The sequence below is a fragment of the Excalfactoria chinensis genome, chromosome 7 (genome assembly GCF_039878825.1).
Source record: "Excalfactoria chinensis isolate bCotChi1 chromosome 7, bCotChi1.hap2, whole genome shotgun sequence".
Lineage (NCBI taxonomy): Eukaryota > Metazoa > Chordata > Aves > Galliformes > Phasianidae > Excalfactoria > Excalfactoria chinensis.
The window spans coordinates 33,728,369-33,745,818 of record NC_092831.1 but is presented as its reverse complement, the minus strand read 5'-3'; the positions used below and the strand labels follow the sequence as shown (position 1 = coordinate 33,745,818).

The 17,450-nt window shown below is 45.0% G+C and overlaps 1 protein-coding gene across 8 annotated transcripts in view; it reads left to right on the top strand.

Annotated features, from left to right (window-relative positions):
* HDAC4 (histone deacetylase 4) overlaps positions 1-17,450 on the top strand; it is a 194,254-nt gene that overhangs the window by 156,121 nt on the left and 20,683 nt on the right. For all 8 annotated transcript variants that reach the window (XM_072341105.1, XM_072341103.1, XM_072341104.1 and 5 more), the window contains 3 exons: positions 4,214-4,334; positions 9,987-10,033; positions 17,010-17,117. In XM_072341105.1, the coding sequence (XP_072197206.1) occupies positions 4,214-4,334; positions 9,987-10,033; positions 17,010-17,117 (276 nt within the window). The remainder of the gene's footprint in view (positions 1-4,213; positions 4,335-9,986; positions 10,034-17,009; positions 17,118-17,450) is intronic.

The window sequence follows — 17,450 nt, the reverse complement described above, 5'->3', positions numbered from 1 at the left end:
AAGTCATATTTAATTCACGCTGTGGTAGCTTCCTTGTCTCCTACAGTTCTGTAATATGTGAAGTTGCTCACTGTATGATCCTAAGCCACTTTTGTTTTCTTCAAGTTCCTTCAGGTTGCTCTTGCAGTAGGAGCTGGTTTTGATGCTCACCTGCTTTCCACCTGTGTTTCCCTTATGACCACTGGTGAAATTCAGCTTCATCTTGACTCTTCCCTTTTCCAGAAGCATTAGATATGTAATGCTACCTTCCTGTTGTCTTTCCTACTGTCCCCTACTCCTCCACATTCAGATTTTCTTCTTTATCCAGGCTGTGTGAGCACAGCCTTTCCCTCTCTCTCCATCTCCTCCCTCCCTCTTTGCTTTGGTGTTCTGTACTTGATAGGATTTTTCCTGCAGCTGCAGATACTCATTCACCTTCTGTTGTCCTTGACCAAAGTATTACATTTCCGTGTTGCAAAGCCATTTGGTCATTCCCTGTCCTTGTTCTAGTTCTGAGGCAACTGCAGCAAGTCAACAGCAACAGCAGGGTCATGGCAATCAGCAGTTTGCTAGGTGGTGTTTGCATGCCTTTTTTCCTCAGCTCCTCTTTTATTGTGTTATATTTTAGCCAGTGTTGGTGACATTTCTGTGTGCACTCATTTTGTATTCACTGTTGCAGGTATGTTGTCCTGTGCCACAGATGGTTATGAGCCAGTTAAGTAAGCCCAAGGGCCTGTTGTGAAAGTTGTTTGTGATTATGTAGCTAATCCATTTATTACAACTTGTGTTTGTAAAAGGACAGTTTGAAAATCAAAGTTTCCTTATTCTTGTGTTTCCTTTTGCTTCCTGAGCGGCCCTTTGCTGTGGTCTGGTTGTGGGTGTAGTTTGATTCTGTGAGCAGCGAGTGTTTGATAGAAACGAATTAAAACAGCACCCTACATAGCAAATAATCCTATGTGCTGTGTATGGGACCACACAGCTCCATTGGGACCCTCATTCCTCTTCCAGAAGCAGCTCAATGCTTGGTCCTCACACAACAGCTCAAACACTTCTGTGTCTGTCTCCTGGAAATGTTCTTTTGGTGGCTCTGTTGTGCACATGCCTGGTGCCAGAAAAGGGCTCACAGATAAATATTTCGTTATGCATGCAAAAACAGAAAAGAAATGCGTGCTTTGATATTTCAGATATGTGAAAACCCATTTTCATTGAGCAACCCGGGAGGCTCCTGCACAACCCGCCAAGCACCGAGTTCCTGTCATTTCTCTTGCAGGCAATAGAAAGGATCCAGAAGGGGCATGAATATTTTTAGAACAGAAAAAGCAGAGCACTTCCCGCCCACCCACTCCCCTCATTTTTCAGCAGTGAAACAGATACGTATTTGCTGAAGTTGTCCAAAAACCATTTTACATCCAGCTGAGGGGAAGATGTGCAGCACATTTGCAGTGTGATGGGTAAAAGGTCCAACAGGTTTGCATGAGTTTCACGATGACCCTTTGGAGTGGAAGAAGTTATCCAAGCTTAATGACATCCGTGGTTTAGAGCATGACATGTTTAATTAAGTTAGCTTAATAAAATACGGCAATTACTCTGGTATATGTTCGGAATTTAAAAGCAACAATTACACTAATTGAAGCAATCGCAATAAAATAGGCTCTCCCCCAAATGAAAACCCACAATTGCTGTATAGCGGAATCCTCTCAGCCTTCATCAGAAGCACAGGAAATCAATAGGTTTTGTTGTGTGTTTTGGACGTAATCAAACCTTCCGACTGCCTGACCAGGACTGAGAAGAGTTAGTTCCTGCGTCTGTCTCCAGGCACATCTTGGCAGCAATCCTGTGCTGTTCAGACTATGAGCACTGCTGGCTGAAGCCCTCGGGTTAATTGGAGCTGCAGAGGGCAGACGTGATAAAATAGAGCTTGGGCTGGGCCATCTGCTGGAACAGAGATGCACACACAGCTCCTGACAATGCATGGTTCTCATGTTTGGCTTGAAGGCCCCATTGGTCACTGCTCTGACACTGCAGAACTGCTGGGCATCAGCCTTGCACCAGAAATTTCTCATTGCATTGAGGCAGTCCTGTGGCTTTGTTGCCATTTCACAGCTTCGTGTTGCACAGAGGGAGGAGTGAAGGTGGGACAAGATCTGGGTCGCTGTCCCTCAAGTTTCATGTCCTTTCCTATTGAAACTTCGTTGGGTGAAAGGGTGTATAAAATGTGAACCAAGAGAGTAGCATTTTGTGGTTTGAAAGGAGAGAAAACTAGGTATGAAGAAATAGAAGGAAGCACAAGAGACACTGTGAAGGTCAAGTTCTGTGCAAAAGAAGGCACAAAGGAAGTAGATGAAGAGTTCCATTAGGGTTAAGAAGCCAACTGCTGAGCTGAAAAGCGAGGTTCTGATAGCCAGGAAGTGGGCTAGGCTATAGGGGTGTTAATGCAGAGTGAGAAGCTGGATAGGATCATAGAATCATTTAGGTTGGGAAAGACCCTTAAGACCATAAGTCCAGCCATCCACAAATGCTAAGTCTGCCACTAACCCATGCCCCTAAGCACCACACACACACATCTCTTGAACACTTCCAGGGATGGTAGTCTTCCTGTGCAGCCCTTTCCAATGCCTGAGCACCCACTCAGTGAATATCCAATTGAAAACTCCTCTAGCATAATCTGAGACCATTTCTTCTCATCCTAAGCACTACGGAGTGCTCAGACTAACCAGGTATCAGGTTAAGAGCTCTTGAAGAACTGCTCAGATTTGGGGCGTGGACAGTACGCTGAATGACATGTTGTGATAGGTTTGGAAAACCCATCATCCATATCTGAGGAATGTTTTGTTCCTTCTTTAGTCTGGGTGGGGATTGAGTTCATTTTCTGGGTATCTTTGCATTAGAACTGAGGATAAAGATACTGGCTTGTGAAGTGGGAGGTAAGAATGGTGCAAAAGCATCTGAGGCACAGTCCTGTGCAGTCAGTTAATACTTGCTGTGCCATTGCTTGTTTCAATAAGAAGTAGCTTTTTCCTCGCACGCATTTCACTGGAAGCGCATAAGAAACTTCTCCATCCTTGCAGCTGCCATTCCATTCATACTGCTATGAGGGAGGGAGGTCCCCACACCCTGATGCAGAGCACAGACCTTCAATGGGCTTGTAGGGCACCTTTGTTAACCAGGAACATCCACAGAGGAGCTGGCACCTTATTGCAGTGGGCGGCTGTTCTTGTGCATCCACAGGATGCCAAGAAATACAACCAACTATTTCTGTCTGTCCGCTAAATGTAGCAGCTGAAAATGGGTCAGTACGTCTCGTTCAAAGGGAAGGAATTGGCATGTGGGCAAAAGGGAAGCTGTAAAAGCCTCTAAGGGTAACTGAGAGAGGCTTACCATGAACAAAAAAGGAAGACAGGATGAAAGCTCAAGGGGGATTTGCCAGATATTTCCATCCCTTCTGGGTCTAGCATTTTTGTGATTATTGCCTCTTTAATGGGATGGTGTATTTTTGCCTCATCATTAACCCCAGGAAATGCTAGGTGGTGGAGCAGAGCACAGAGAAAATGAAAGAGGAACTGGAGAGCAGAGATGCCAAAATTACGAGAGCCAGAGCGCACGAGCACTCCTGCAGTGCTTTGATTTCTGCTGCCTTATGGCTGAAACGCCTTCACAAAAGGATTTCCTGCGTGCTTTGAAACACGTGATGAGGGCTTCTGCTGAAGTTTAGAGATGCAATTCCCTCAAGTTTATTTTGCAGACCTTGCTGGGTACATGGAGGGGCTGGTGACAGGGGCTGTGCGGTGCACGGGCATTTGTGTGCATACACTTTCCTGCACAGACTGTGCAGCACATGCTGGGTGACAAGGGATGTGTCTGCATGAGAGTGACCCCGGGATCTCCACAAGAGGCTTTCAGAGCTTCCAGCTTATTGCCAACTACTTTTGTTCTACTATTTGCATAGAAAGAAAACAGTATTGTGAAGTAATTCTGTTTATCTTTTTTTTTTCTTTTTTTTTTTTTTTTTTCTGGAGAGATGAGTGCATGCAAATTTCTGAAGCAAAACCAATCCTGTTTCAAAGTAACTCCTTCCCCTCTCTCCAGCGGCCACCTCAAGCCTCAGCACTTGTTGACTCTGTGCACATTCCCCTTGCCACCGTTTTGGAGGCAGTTGGAAGCTCCCAGTGCAAAAGACAATGAGAGCTGAGCGTGAAACCAGTGATCTCATCGCTCCTTTTCTTTCCTCTTTCAGTGCATTCGTGGAAGAAAAGCAACTCTAGAAGAGCTGCAGACAGTTCACTCGGAAGCTCATACGCTGCTGTACGGCACAAACCCTCTGAACAGACAGAAACTGGACAGCAAGAAACTCCTAGGTATTGTTCACCATGGGGTGGGCTCCCCTTCCTGACCCCCAGCGTTCACACTACTGCCCACTGCCCCAGTTCTGGTGACCCCTTAGTCCCGCTGGTGTGAAAGGTGGGCACTTGGTGCTCCCACCTGCCCCAGCTATAGGCAGTTACCAAGACGATTTTTCCCCCACAACTGTCAGCATTGCCTTGAGTTATACATCGTCCTTTCTTTGGGTAGATCCCTAAACCTCAGCTAGCTACAGCTTCCTTGAGTGAATGCCTTTAAAACCTAAAAACAACCTCTCTGAGGAGAAAAGATAATTAAGAGTCTATTATATCTTTGCTCTGTGTGTTAGAAGGCTCTCCTTTGCCTGATAGGAACCGGAATACCCGGCTAAGGACCTGGATCTGCAGCACCAACCAGCTGCACAGACATCAACAAATAGATGTCAGGACTGTATGGATAATCCACAAGAAAGATGCAGGGGCCTCTTAGATAGTCCTGCATTTGTTTAATTTTGGACAAGATTGTTTATTCCTTTCACTGGGGACTGGGTCTTCCTGAAGCAGGGCTGCTTCTGCTATAGAATGTAGGCTTTTTCCTTGCAGACTATCTGGAGGGTGGTTGTTCGGATAGCCGTTTCCAACCAGAGCAACCAATTCACACTGATTTTGGCACCTTACCATCGTGGAGCATCTTCTTCTCCCTTTGCTTTTTCCTCTTCACAGCAGGAGGTAATAGGCTGGAGGGGCAGTTTGTGAAGTTCTGCTGGAGGGATCAGCAAAAAGCCAGTTCTGGAATCTAGAAGTTTACAATGTTTATTTTGGGATTAGCTTCACTTTGAATGATATAAAAAGAGGATTAACTTGATGACCTGCACATTGCAGTAGTCATAGCAAAAGAGCTGGAAAGATTTTTGCAACATATTCAGTATGTACATTAGATCCCCGAAGAGGAAAGCTATTAGCCAGTTGTTTAAACATGTAATTAGCACTGTATTTATAGCTGAGTTGCCATCTCTTTAAAACCCAGAGAAATGAAAAATAGACATCTCAAGCTGAATGATAGTGCAATTAGTATATACAGTTTAAGAAATTTATGATGTCTTATCATTGGTTGTGTAAAACTCTTGCTTTGCATAAGGCGTATCCATCAGTCCAAAGAAACAGGGTATAAATTTCCCCTGCAAATCTAAGAGAGCTCCTCATTTGCACTTGCACCACCTTCACTCTGACTGATGGTGATGAAGCAGAGCTGAAGATGATGACCTGTCCCCATGGATTCCTCATGGCAGGATGCAGGCAGTCCTTCAGCACTGTTGGCTTCACCGACCTGGATCAGGTGGGGTTGGAAGAAGCTGTGGATCACCCTACACTCACTCCTTCAGAAGCAGCTTAAAGTCAATCATTTGGCACCTCTTGCAAGATGTAAATACCTTTTTAGAGTGGACTGGGATAACACTGTAACTGTTTCCTTCTAGTTCAGATGTCAGGTCCTCTCAAAAGACTCGGTCATTCCCATTCAACTCTTGGCACAACCCATATCAGTAGTTCCACGGGTGGATTTGCAGGGAGAAAGTTCATTGGGATTCCCACATTTTGGCTGAAACAAACCCATTTAGAGAGCTCTACCCTTGAGTACTTCAGTAGGTTTGCTGTGCACCCCACATGTCTTTCAGTTACACGTTTTAAAATAGAGGAAATTAAGTTTCCTCTGGTGAATAAAAATAGTTCTAACACCTGAGGGCATTCCAGTACAAAGAGTTGCATGCTTATGTGTAATTTGCTAAGAACATTAAGTTGTCAAGGGGCTGTACTCCTGATAAATCAGTTCCAAGAATAACCTATTTGTGGGTGAGACCAGAGTTTGGCTGAGGCTACAGCCATGGCCCAGCATTGCCCAGCAGCTTTTCTGTTACTGTTTGAGGCTGAAAACGTTGAGATTGTTAGTTGCAAGGGAATTTTGGTAGCACTTAGCTGAGATGACAGCAGAGCAACTCTGTCCCAGAAACCAGTACTTGTTGGCTAACTTGTTGGCTTCCATAGTTCTGGGCTGGAGCAAAGAGAACAGCTTCTGATGTGTTGGGAACACCCTCAAGAAGGGTGTATGTATCTGTACAGAGAGGTGAACAAGCCTGTAAGCATCCCCTTCTTCAGCTGTGCTCTCTTTTTGGAAGTTTAAAAGGCTTTTAAATGTACATAACAGCTTTATGGGGTTCTTTTAAATACATTTGTGGGCTAAATGTATGGCAGGTTTGAAGTCTGAGACCAAAGCTTCTCATGAGGCTCACATATGCAAATGTTAGCTTGGAAGACCTGAGTGTCTTGACACATATATGACTGCGATGGGGTAACTGCCTCTGTATAATCTCTTTGCCTTTGATATGTCTATGAGCAAGAAAAAGCATGAGAAATCTCAGCCTAGAAGGAAGAACTTGTAAAGCTGAAAGATGAAAACAAGGATTGCTTGGAGCAGAAGGAGACGTTTTCCTCCTACCTGCACAGTCTCCCTGAGCAACAGATACAAGGCTCTGGGGCTGGAAACAAAAAGAGTGCCTGGATACCAGACAGAGCCCAGGATGCAGTAAGCATGTAGTACAGGTCCAGCCAAAGTATCATATTAAAACTAGTTCTACCAAAAAAAGAGTCTTAGTAACTGGGGACTCCTTGCTGGGAGGCACTGAGGCCTCTGTTTGCTGCCTAGATAGCCTCTCCAAGAAGCATTGCTGTCTTATAGGGGCATGTGTCAGAGATGATAAGAGGACTCTACCACATCTGATAAAACAAGATGACTACTGTCTGCTTGTTGTCAGTCAAGTAGGGTCAGATGAGGCTTCAACAAGGAAACTATGGAATATTAAAGGGGGCTTCGCATCCCTTGGAAAGACACTAAAGCAATCAGGAGCACAAGTAGTGTTCTCCTCTGTCCTCCCAAGCTGGATCCTGGAAGGAAGGAGGAAGATAGATCTGGTAAATTACTGCCTGAGGAGATGGAGTTGGGATCAAGGTTTTGGGCACTGTGATCTTGGGTAGGCCTTTGAGAGACCATGTATGTGGGCATCAGATGGAATGCAAGTGGGGCAGAAGTGTTCTGGGGAGCAAGCTGGCCAGGCACACAAGGTCCAGTTCCTGCAGCATGTTGGTAACTTTTTGGTGCAGGTGGTGCAAGCGCCGATGAGGAGGAGCATGCTACTTGGCCTTGTTTTTACTAACAGGGAAGGCAGGTCAGGAATGTGATGGCTAGATGAACTGAAAGGGCAGAAGAAGGTTCATGAAATGTGGAAAAAGGTCCTGTCCACCTGGGAAGAATATAGGAATGCTGTCAGGGCCTGTAGGGATGCAGCAAAGAAGGTTAAGGCCCTCTTGGAATTAAACCTTCCAAAGGTAAAGAATAAAAAGAAAAGTTTAAGTATGTCAACAGTAAAGGAAGACTAGGGAAAATGTGGGTCCTCAACTAAATGAGGTGGGTGCCTTGGTAACAGGGGGCACTGAGAAGGCAGAGATTCTGAATGCCTTCTTTGCTTCCATCTTTAATGCTAAGACTAACCCTCAAGATACCTAGACCCTGGAGATAAGAGAGAGAGACTTAGTAAAAGAAAACTTTCCATTGGTTGAGGTGAATCTGGTGAGAGAGCATGTAGCTAAAATCAACACTTGCATATCCCTGGGCCCTGATGAGGTGCAACCATGTGTGCATTGAGAACTGTCAGAGGTGATTGCTGAATCACTCTATATCATCTTTGAAAGGTCCTGGCAAATGGGAGAGGTGCCTGAAGACTGGAGGTTGGGCAGTGTCACCCCAGTTTTCAAAAAGCGTAAAGAGCATTGAGTAAACTACAGGCCAGTCAGAATCACCCCCATCCCTGGAAAGGTGATGGAACAACTTGTTCTGGACACCATCTCCAAGCAAGTGGAAGAGAAGGATATTAGGAGCAGTCAACATAAACTCACCAAGGAGGAATCATGTTTAATCAACCCGAAAGCCTTCTAGAATCATTCAGGTTGAAAAAGACCTCTATGGTCATCTGGTCCAGTGACAGCCCATCCCCACCATGCCCACTGATCACATCCCTCAAGTACCACATCTCCATGGCTCTGGATCACCTCCAGGGATGGTGACTCCATCACCTCCTCAGACAAGCTATTCCAATACCTCACCACTCTTTCTGAGAAGGAGTTTTTCCTAGTATACAGCCCATACCTTCCCTGGTACAGCATAATGCCCTTACGTCTTCTGCTATCACCAGTCACATGGGAGAAGAGGCTGACCCCCCTTTGGGCATTACAGGGATCTTTGCTGTGTTATATCAGAGGGGCTTGAAGGTGGCAGGCTGTATGACTCTACTCTGCTTTAGCCCTTGAAAGTCTCAAGATGAAGAATATGAATCCATTTATCATTTGACACTGTGGAGCTTTGGAACCTGTTGAACAAGCTTAAATCCAGGCAAATAAGGCTGCTTTTAATTTGAGGATAGCAATCATAAATTGTAGTCAAGAAGATAAATATTGAAATAATAGGTGGATTAGCAGTGAAAGATGTGACAGGAGGTCTAAAGCAGGATGAGCTAAGAGTTTTCATGTGGATCTAATCACAGAGTGAGTCTCTTTATGCACTTGGGTTGATAATACAGATGCACTAACTCCACTCCCAGTCAAGGGACAGTGTATGTGTCTGCAGTGCATTTGACACTAGCATGGTCCTCAGCAACTTGTGCCTCCTTTCACGACTAATTCACGCTCAGCAATGATGCTGGTTAACACTGAAGGGAATTTTTTTCCTCCAATATTGACATGAACAGAGCAGGAACCTGGTTCAGTGGAAAAAAAAAACAACTCAACCCAGTTTATTTAACTGTTAGCATTCATTAGTTTTAAAGAGGTATCAGACAAATGAATCTCTGGCACTGTACTGTAGATCTTTTATGGTGCTCACACGTGCATATTTTCTTCTCCCTGCTTGCCCATTGTGCATAGATGCACATACAAGTCATGAACAAAGGGTAGCAATAGAGATGTGAGAGTTTTCAGTGTATGGTTTATAAATATGCAACGTTTTCAGTGGATAATATTGCTGCTACACAAGCTGAGGAAGTGATGTTAGACTCATTATAGTTACAGAATTATTTCTGCAGATGGCTTTCTTCATTTTTTCCCAAATTATTAACGTTGGCTTTGCTCTTTCAGTTAAAAACATGTTGCGTTTGCTTGCCACCGGTTTATTTTTTGTCTGCCTGTCTTCTATGAAGACTCAAAAGTCTTCTAGTGCCTGTGCAGATGACTGATAATTAGAGGGTTTTCATGATTTCCATCCTCTTTCAGTTGAAAGTGGTTAAAACGTTCACCTCAGACATGCTGAGCAGTCGTTGGTAGCATCTCAATCATTTATAGGCAGCATGATTGCCCGAAATGTGGAACAGTACAGAACTGTTGCATAAAGATGGGTGATTTATAGAAGGCTTTTATGTCAGAGAGGCTTTTGAACATGTCCAAGTGTGTATATTGTTTATGCCCACGTTGTAATATAATGGGCTTGGCTGCGTGTCTTCTGAAAATTGCAAGAAAACCGTGGTCTGTTACTGTGCTCAGAAAGATTGCAGCATTGCCATAAAATTGGGCCGCAATCTGGTGAACTTTGACTTTTTGACTTACTGGATATGTGTGTTTTTTTTCCTACAGGTTCTCTAACGTCGATGTTTGTCAGGCTTCCTTGCGGTGGTGTCGGGGTGAGTACTCTCTTTAATGTGTAAATAATGTCCTGTTTGTTCTCCTAGTCCCATCGGTAACAAAAATCGATGCTTTGCATTCCATCAAGTGGGTAATTGCTACCAGATGCTCTCCATAAACAGGGTCTGCCTGGGGTGTGGGTTTGCAGTGACAGCCTCACGTGCCTTTCTTCAAAAGCAGTGCGATGATTTGAAACTATTTGGAGCACTGAAGCGTGGGTGACATTCATAGGCATGTTTCGTCTCTGGCTTTGGGGACAAGAAACCTCATTTCCCAGGCAGTGATGTTTAATGTCTAAGAGGTTACTGAATTTTAAAGCAGCCTTTGAATCCAGAAGTGTACCACAACCACACAGAAAGCAAGATGTGATGTTTGTGCTGCGTGGGTGTTTCGTCTTTGGTGTTGGTGCTTCAGAGCTGCCTGTCTCGTAGCGCAGGTGGAAGATTTAGTAACAAAATAGTGATACTGCAGGACAGTGTTTGGGAAGTTTCAGTTAATAGTGAGGTGTTTGCATCTGGGCTGTGTTTTTGTCCTGGAATGAAAAGTCTCGCAGTGTAATCTATGAGGGTTAAATTGCACTCGTCTGTATTCGGCGTCATTCATTTTTTTGAGGCTGAATTCTGAAAGAAACGACTGAAATATTCATCCACCCATCACAGAACATTAGTTTTCATCTGTCAAGATTTCGTATAGTTAAAACAACACCAAAAAATAGACATTTATTCCCTGGAGTCCAAAAAGAGGGAATATCATTCCAGTGCCTTGTGCTGAAGGTTTGGGTTTGTTGTTTGGAGCCTGAAACCTTGAAAGTTTTCCTTTCAGCTCCAAGGTTTCTGTGCGGGGTGACACTAGAAAAACCCTCATAGAGCAGGAGGGGGAAAAATGAATGAGAAGAGACAATAAAAGGCACTGTGTTTGAAAATTCACAGCGGTAGTTCTTATGCATAATTGTAGCTCGTGAGGTTGAATTCGGAGGTCTGGATTCTGTTATGGAAATGAAACAAAATTGTTTTCTTCCTGAGTCTTTGCAAAATCACTGCTTTGAAAATTATCCCGTCAGGGAAAAGAAAAAAGAAGAAGAAGAAGAAGAATCGGCATTTATTCGTACCGCCACAACTGAGCGCTCGTAGAGATATTTTATTTTGTATTGTAAATATGCTGCAGTCTTCCTAATTCATGACAAATTTTTGGCCGCAGTATAAAAGGTTTGGATTTACCCTGCCCTGCAGTCAGGCATGCCATTCAAAGCAAAAAAATTATCATTTGCAAATGAAGACTGAATGGTAACAAGTAGAGACAGTGCCTGAGCCTAACGCGGTCCCACAAGTCTTGCATTAAGTCCTAAATCAGGGCAGGAAGCACCATGGCGCTGCTATTCCTGATACACTGCTGATAAAGATACTGCTTGCTGCTTGCTGGTCTCCACTGAGCCTTAAATATGAAATAAAAGTGTTTTCCACTTCTCTGCAGCATTTCAGTCATCCCGACAGATGCTTTCAAGTTATGTAGGAAGAGCTTTGTGTAACCAGTAACTTAGCAGTCATCAACAACGTGCTTGTCAGGTTTTTCATGGGGGAAAAAAAACAACACACTGTGGTTGTTTTTGCTTGGTTTTCCTTCCCCCAGTTCCATTGGAAGGCAGCACTAGCTTTTTGTGAGCTTCTGCTTGCAGGAGAGCAGATTCCTCACGGCTTTTGGGGATGCATTTCTGATTAGTATGTGTGCTGCAGCTATTTATCTGTGGGGAAAATGAGGCCACGGCATGCAGCGATGGGCTATAGCACATTGAGCATTACGCACTTGGGTGGGTTGAAGTGGTTCTTCCCTCCTTTGGGGCAGGAGATCTGCACACCGATCGCACAAGCTCCTTTCAATCCTGTTTTCTGCTGTCCTTCAAAGTGTGAGATCTGTCAAGAAAGCTGGCTTAGCAACACATTGCGTGTTTATTGAAGAAATACAGGGAAAACTGCAGTCTTTGTTAGCATGCCAGTTCTGTCAGATGAGTTGCTCTTGGTTTGATTTGCTATGGGAAAACGTTGGAAGAAGCCCTACAGTGGGATTTTAGTCGGGCCACAGAGCACGCCTCTCAGTAGCAGATGAAAAACAAGTTATTTTCAGCATTAAAGGGGATGACGAGACATTTTTGAGACATGTATGGTATTTTTTTTGAAGAAATAAAACGACTTTAAAACATCTGAGCCCAGGGTAGAATATCAGTTGTGGAGAACTGCAGTGAGAGAGGAAGTATGATGCAAGCCTGAGAAGTTTTCAGCATGTGAAGACTGCTGAGAGATCAAGTGCTTGTTGTGGTATAATTGAATAATCTTAAATTGACTTAGCAAGAATGCTTGGGGGTTCTGCTGCTGTTGGCGAGCTGCAAGGTGTCAGTATGGCTCCTCTGATGGATGAGGAGCATCAGAGCTGTATTTCGACCCTCCCTTGTTCAGGAACACCAGGTTGGCAGAGCTCGACTTGCTTTTAAACAGTCATCAGTCTTCGTTTTGTCTTTTACTTACAAGCTGAGGAGGTTGTGGAGAGGCAGCTCTGGTGGTGTCAGAAGTTGGTGTGAGCTCCAATCACTTTGCACTGGTTTTACTGGTAAGGGAGCATCAGGCACACGAGATGATCCAAGCACCTGTGGGACATCTGGTTTGTAGCCCAGAGCTGAAGGAGAAGGGATTTATTTCAGGACTCTGTCACTTAATAAGTGCAGCCTGGTGAATAATTCATGGGTCACCAAGGCAGTAGACAGCTTTCCAGCTGGCTGACTGCTTCATAAGGAGGATTTGATCCAGAACACTCTATACTGTTCTGGCAAATGCTTGCCAGGGGGCTAACGTGATCCATAAAGAAAAAAATAAAGGTTTTAAAAAATCAGGCTACTGTGGAGTAAGTTGGGAGAGATCCTCTTTTGGATACATCACTGATTAGAAGATAGGAAGCAGCAGACAGAATTGGTCTGTAAGCACATGCTGGTGATGGTGTGGAATTTATTCAGGGCCATGAAAACAAAAGCTGACTGCAGAGGAATATCGACAACACGAGAACACGAAGCTAAATAGTAAGGCAGTGCACAAAATGACATGGCAGTGTCGCTTTGCCTTTTCATCTCCTCATTAGGGCTGTGGGGTAGGGTTAGCGTTAGGCTACTGTGGTGGTGTTCAGAACTTTGCTCAGGCCTGCCAGGTGTTCTGGGGCAAGCAAGATACATCAGCCTTTATGTTCTGCTTTAAATGATGAGGGAAGCTGTGAATTTGCACTCGTTCTTTGTGCTAGCACAAGTGTTACAGCAGGAGTTTTGTGAAGGAGAAGGAAAAGGTTTAGGGCAGATCAGTTCAGCACGTGACACCTTTTGATCTCCCTACTAAAACAAAGTCACAGCATCACGAGATCAATGAGGAAAGTTTGTTGTATGGTTGGAAACTGTTGGTTCTTTTCCTCTTCAGTTCGTTTAATACAAGGAGAAGCCCTCACATCGTCATAGCTGACACTAAGAAACCTCCCCACCTGCACATGTCCCAGTCCTAGCAGAGAGGGAAGAAACCACAGAACCACTTGTATCAACAGATGTGAGCTCTGATTTAAACAACAGTCGTTTATTCCCACTGATCTTCAGCAACATCTGCAAGAGCAGTATTTTCACTTAGCGCCATTACCTTCACTTCTCCGCAGCACACACACTTTTCTTAATCTATGGCTTACATGCACTGAGCCTGAGATAATCCAGGATAATTAGAAGAGGATTTTAGCAAAAGGCTTTGAGAGTCTGTAATCTAGTGCATGTAATCTAGTGATCCTTACTGATTTTGATCTCTTCCAGAGGTTCTTCTCTTATTTTTGATTGCAAGCTCATGTTTTGAGTGTAAAAAATCTTTATCCATTTCCCTCCGCTTTGCAGTCCCTTGCCCTCATCTGTCACTGTATTTTCCTTGTTGTAATGAAGCCTTTTTCTTTTAAGATCCTTCTCATTTTGTTTTGAAATAGCTGCCTAGCAGTACATGATTTAGTGCACGGTGGTGTGAGGAGGAAGCTCATTGGGTATATTGTTAAAGATTTTGTATTTATAAGAAAGGGAAAGTTCTTTCATGTTTTGTTTAGAAACATCTTAGACATTCTCCTTAAAAGAAAACCTCCATCAAACTGACCTTCCCTCATCATTTGCTAATAACTGTGCATGCTGCGAAGGCTTTAGAGCCTGCAGCAGGTCCCAGGAGCTGAATTCCCTCTCCCCACATCTGAAGATCCCCAGCTCTCCTAACAGTCCGTGAAGCAGAATCAGCAGCTTCTCCGGCTTTAATATGACTCTCAAGGAAACAAGCGTGCTTATCCACTCCTCATCCAGCACATGTGGAAGTCTCGGTATCTCTGACGCAGTTGAATCCTCCAGTTTGGGAGAGAAAAAGAGAAATATACGCTCTTAGATCAACAAAAGGCAAGAAATATGCTTCCTCTCTCTGTGAAGTCCTTCCAGATGGTAAAGCTTGATGTGCTGTCCCAGCAACAACTCCTGTGATGGCAGCTACATCAAAGGGCCCGTCGATGGGGAAAGCCAAATAGCGTCTCCCTGTAACGAACAGGAATGATGGAGGGGTCAACAGCAGCCCGAGCACCAAACAGCAGCAGCCTTACAGCCAGAGAGCAGCCCAGCTCGGGGCCACATTAATAACATTTTCCACCATGGCAGAGCCTACGCCCCTCTGCTGCAGAGTGCTGATGACTTCAGTGGGACCGTTCAAACACTTCCAGCGTAACATGATGAAGTGCTGCTTTGGATTAGGGCCCGGCAATCTGCAGACATCCTTTCTGGGAAGGTGGCTGGGTGTTAAATCCTTATCGTGGAGATGTGTGCAGTGCCAAGCATGGCTCTCTTGGTGCAGTCATTCTCCCACTGGGTAGCTGGGCATGGTAGAATCCTTGAGACTGGCTTCTACACTGCGGGCAGAATGCATTTTCTAAGTTTCTTAATTTCTTTCTGCAGAAATCATCTCTCTTCAAAACCTGTCTTGCCCTCCTCTCCACCTCCTGGAGCGCTGCCATCACAAGCCTGGTTTCTGCAGGTGGTATGGCCTGAACTTAGCAGTGTTTGGCTCAAGCCCTGGTGGCTTTGGCGTGCTTTATGGGAAGGCTGGCACAAATGTAGATCCGAGGGTCCTTATGTGAAGCTGTTCACCCGTCATATATGAGTTCTGCTTTGCACTGTTTGTTGCCTTGTTGCCTTTATGGTGAATAAATGTGACCCCGTGCAATTCTGCATCCAAGTGAGAGACCTGGTACTTGGAGGGCAAAGAGGGAGAGGACACCTCTTTCTGTTGCTGTCCTGCAGCATTTTCTTTCAAGACTAAGGCAGATGGGTTAGATTTGCCCATTCCAGACTGTGTGGTGTAGCTGTATCCCTTGATTGAAGCAATTAAGGAAAATGGAGCCACTGTGGAGTGGCCCTTCCACAGTATAAGTGAGGCATCACAGTCCTTCCAACCTCATCCTTCCCTGAGATACCAGGAGCTGAAATTAACATTGCTGACACCGAGGCTGTAATTTTCTTTGTAAAAGCCAAACCAGTATTCTCTATTGCTTAGGTTAGGTGTGTCTGCCACCTGCAGACAGCATCTTCTGCAGGCGTGCTCCTGACTCCTAGCAGTATTGTACAGAACTCAAACCCGTTGTACTTCTATTCCTTTGTTTCTGCCCAAACTGATGAACTCAGGGTTGCCCTGGCACTGTTAGTGGCTAATGGCAACTTCAGAACTGTCCTCAGAGCAGCTGGTGCCAGAAAGCATTCCCAGTAATGGGCCTGGAATGATTTCCACTGCCTTCAGCACAGCCACGGAGGAGGTGGCTCAGTGCTGTGTGGGGTGACTTGCATCTCCCCACAGCTCAGTAAGCAGGTTGGCTGCCAGACAAAGCAAATAATCCATTTCTCCCATTCTCCTTCTCCATTGTTTCCATAAACGCTCTCAACACGTAGCAATATGTGAAAAATAGCTGGTGATCCTTCACACTGAGAAATGTTGCATTTATCTTGTGATGGATAGGAGGACTGTACAGCAGAGCTTTCCTGACATGGGATAGTCCCAGCAGTGTGAATTTCACAAGGGCTGGGGCTGGCAGGAAGAAAACAAGCTCCGCTTTCATCACAGCCTGCAAACAGGCCAGGGTGCTGGGGAAGAGATCCAGGCCCAGAGCAGTTTGTCCCCCCACAGCCTCCAGCTGGATTGCAGCACAAGCTATGCAGGCATCTCAGCATCTGTCTTTGAACCCATCCCATCTTTGTGCAGTCGGTGGGGTGAATGTGGTAAAAGCCAGCGCTCCCTGTTTTTTGTTTCGGTTAGGGCAGGATCTTGTAGCATAACTGCACGGAGAATGCCTCAAGGATGCCGTGCCTTCAGCCTGTTGGCACATCTTCTGGGGGAAATGGAGGATGCTGGTGCTGTCAGATATTCAGCACTGAAGTAGATGCCTGTAGTCAGCACTTTGATGCTGAAGGTTTGCTGTCAAGCTTTGGTGATATGAGAGTGGTTGGTGTGAGCATAGCCTTACCCAGCTGGCAGGGCTGGGCTGGGCAGATGTTGTTAAAAAGTTAGTTATTAAGCAGCCCTCTTGTGGCGCTTTAATTAACAGAATTATTGAACTGTTCTGTAAACCTCTTTTTTCATCTGGGTTCTGTTTCCTCCAGCAGTTAAGGGAAAATACTGTGGTGGTGGTAGAAGTGCTGGTAGGAGACACCTGCAAAATATGATGCTGAATTTCCTCCTCTGTTAATGCACTGCCCCTGTAGCATCTCATGAGTATCCTTTGTTGGAACAGCCATTGGTGTTGTCACCTTTAGGCGATGGCGATCCTAGCAACAGTGTTGCTGAGATCAGTCCTGCCAATTCCCTCATTTAATATATTCAGGTAACCCCTTATAAGACACTGGTCTCTGTTTCCTGGCTGTCCTCACTGTTGCTAACCGTGGTTCCCCTTTGTCTCACTTAGGTCGACAGTGACACGATCTGGAATGAAGTTCACTCATCTGGTGCTGCTCGTCTGGCTGTGGGCTGCGTCATTGAGCTTGTTTTCAAAGTGGCCACAGGAGAACTGAAGGTTGGTATGACAATAAGCAACACTTTGCTTTGAAAAGGGCTGTGTAAGGGAACAGCAGGGCTCGGCTCATGGCTGTGCTGTGCAGGAGATCCAACAAGCTTCATTTTAATGGCACCATCTGGCTTTGGTCATAAAAATCTTTGAGGATATCAGCAAGTGAACAGCAGACTCCTGGTGAATGTTCTTACATGCTGATTAAAAGGAAGAAAGAAACCAGAACAGCAAGCAAAATCCCTGTTCCAGTGTTATCTGAGGGTCTTGCTGCTGGCTTCAGCTGGGCCAGCCAGTTCAGTGACCTCATGCAGAGTTTATTTTTCTTTTCTCCTGAGTGGA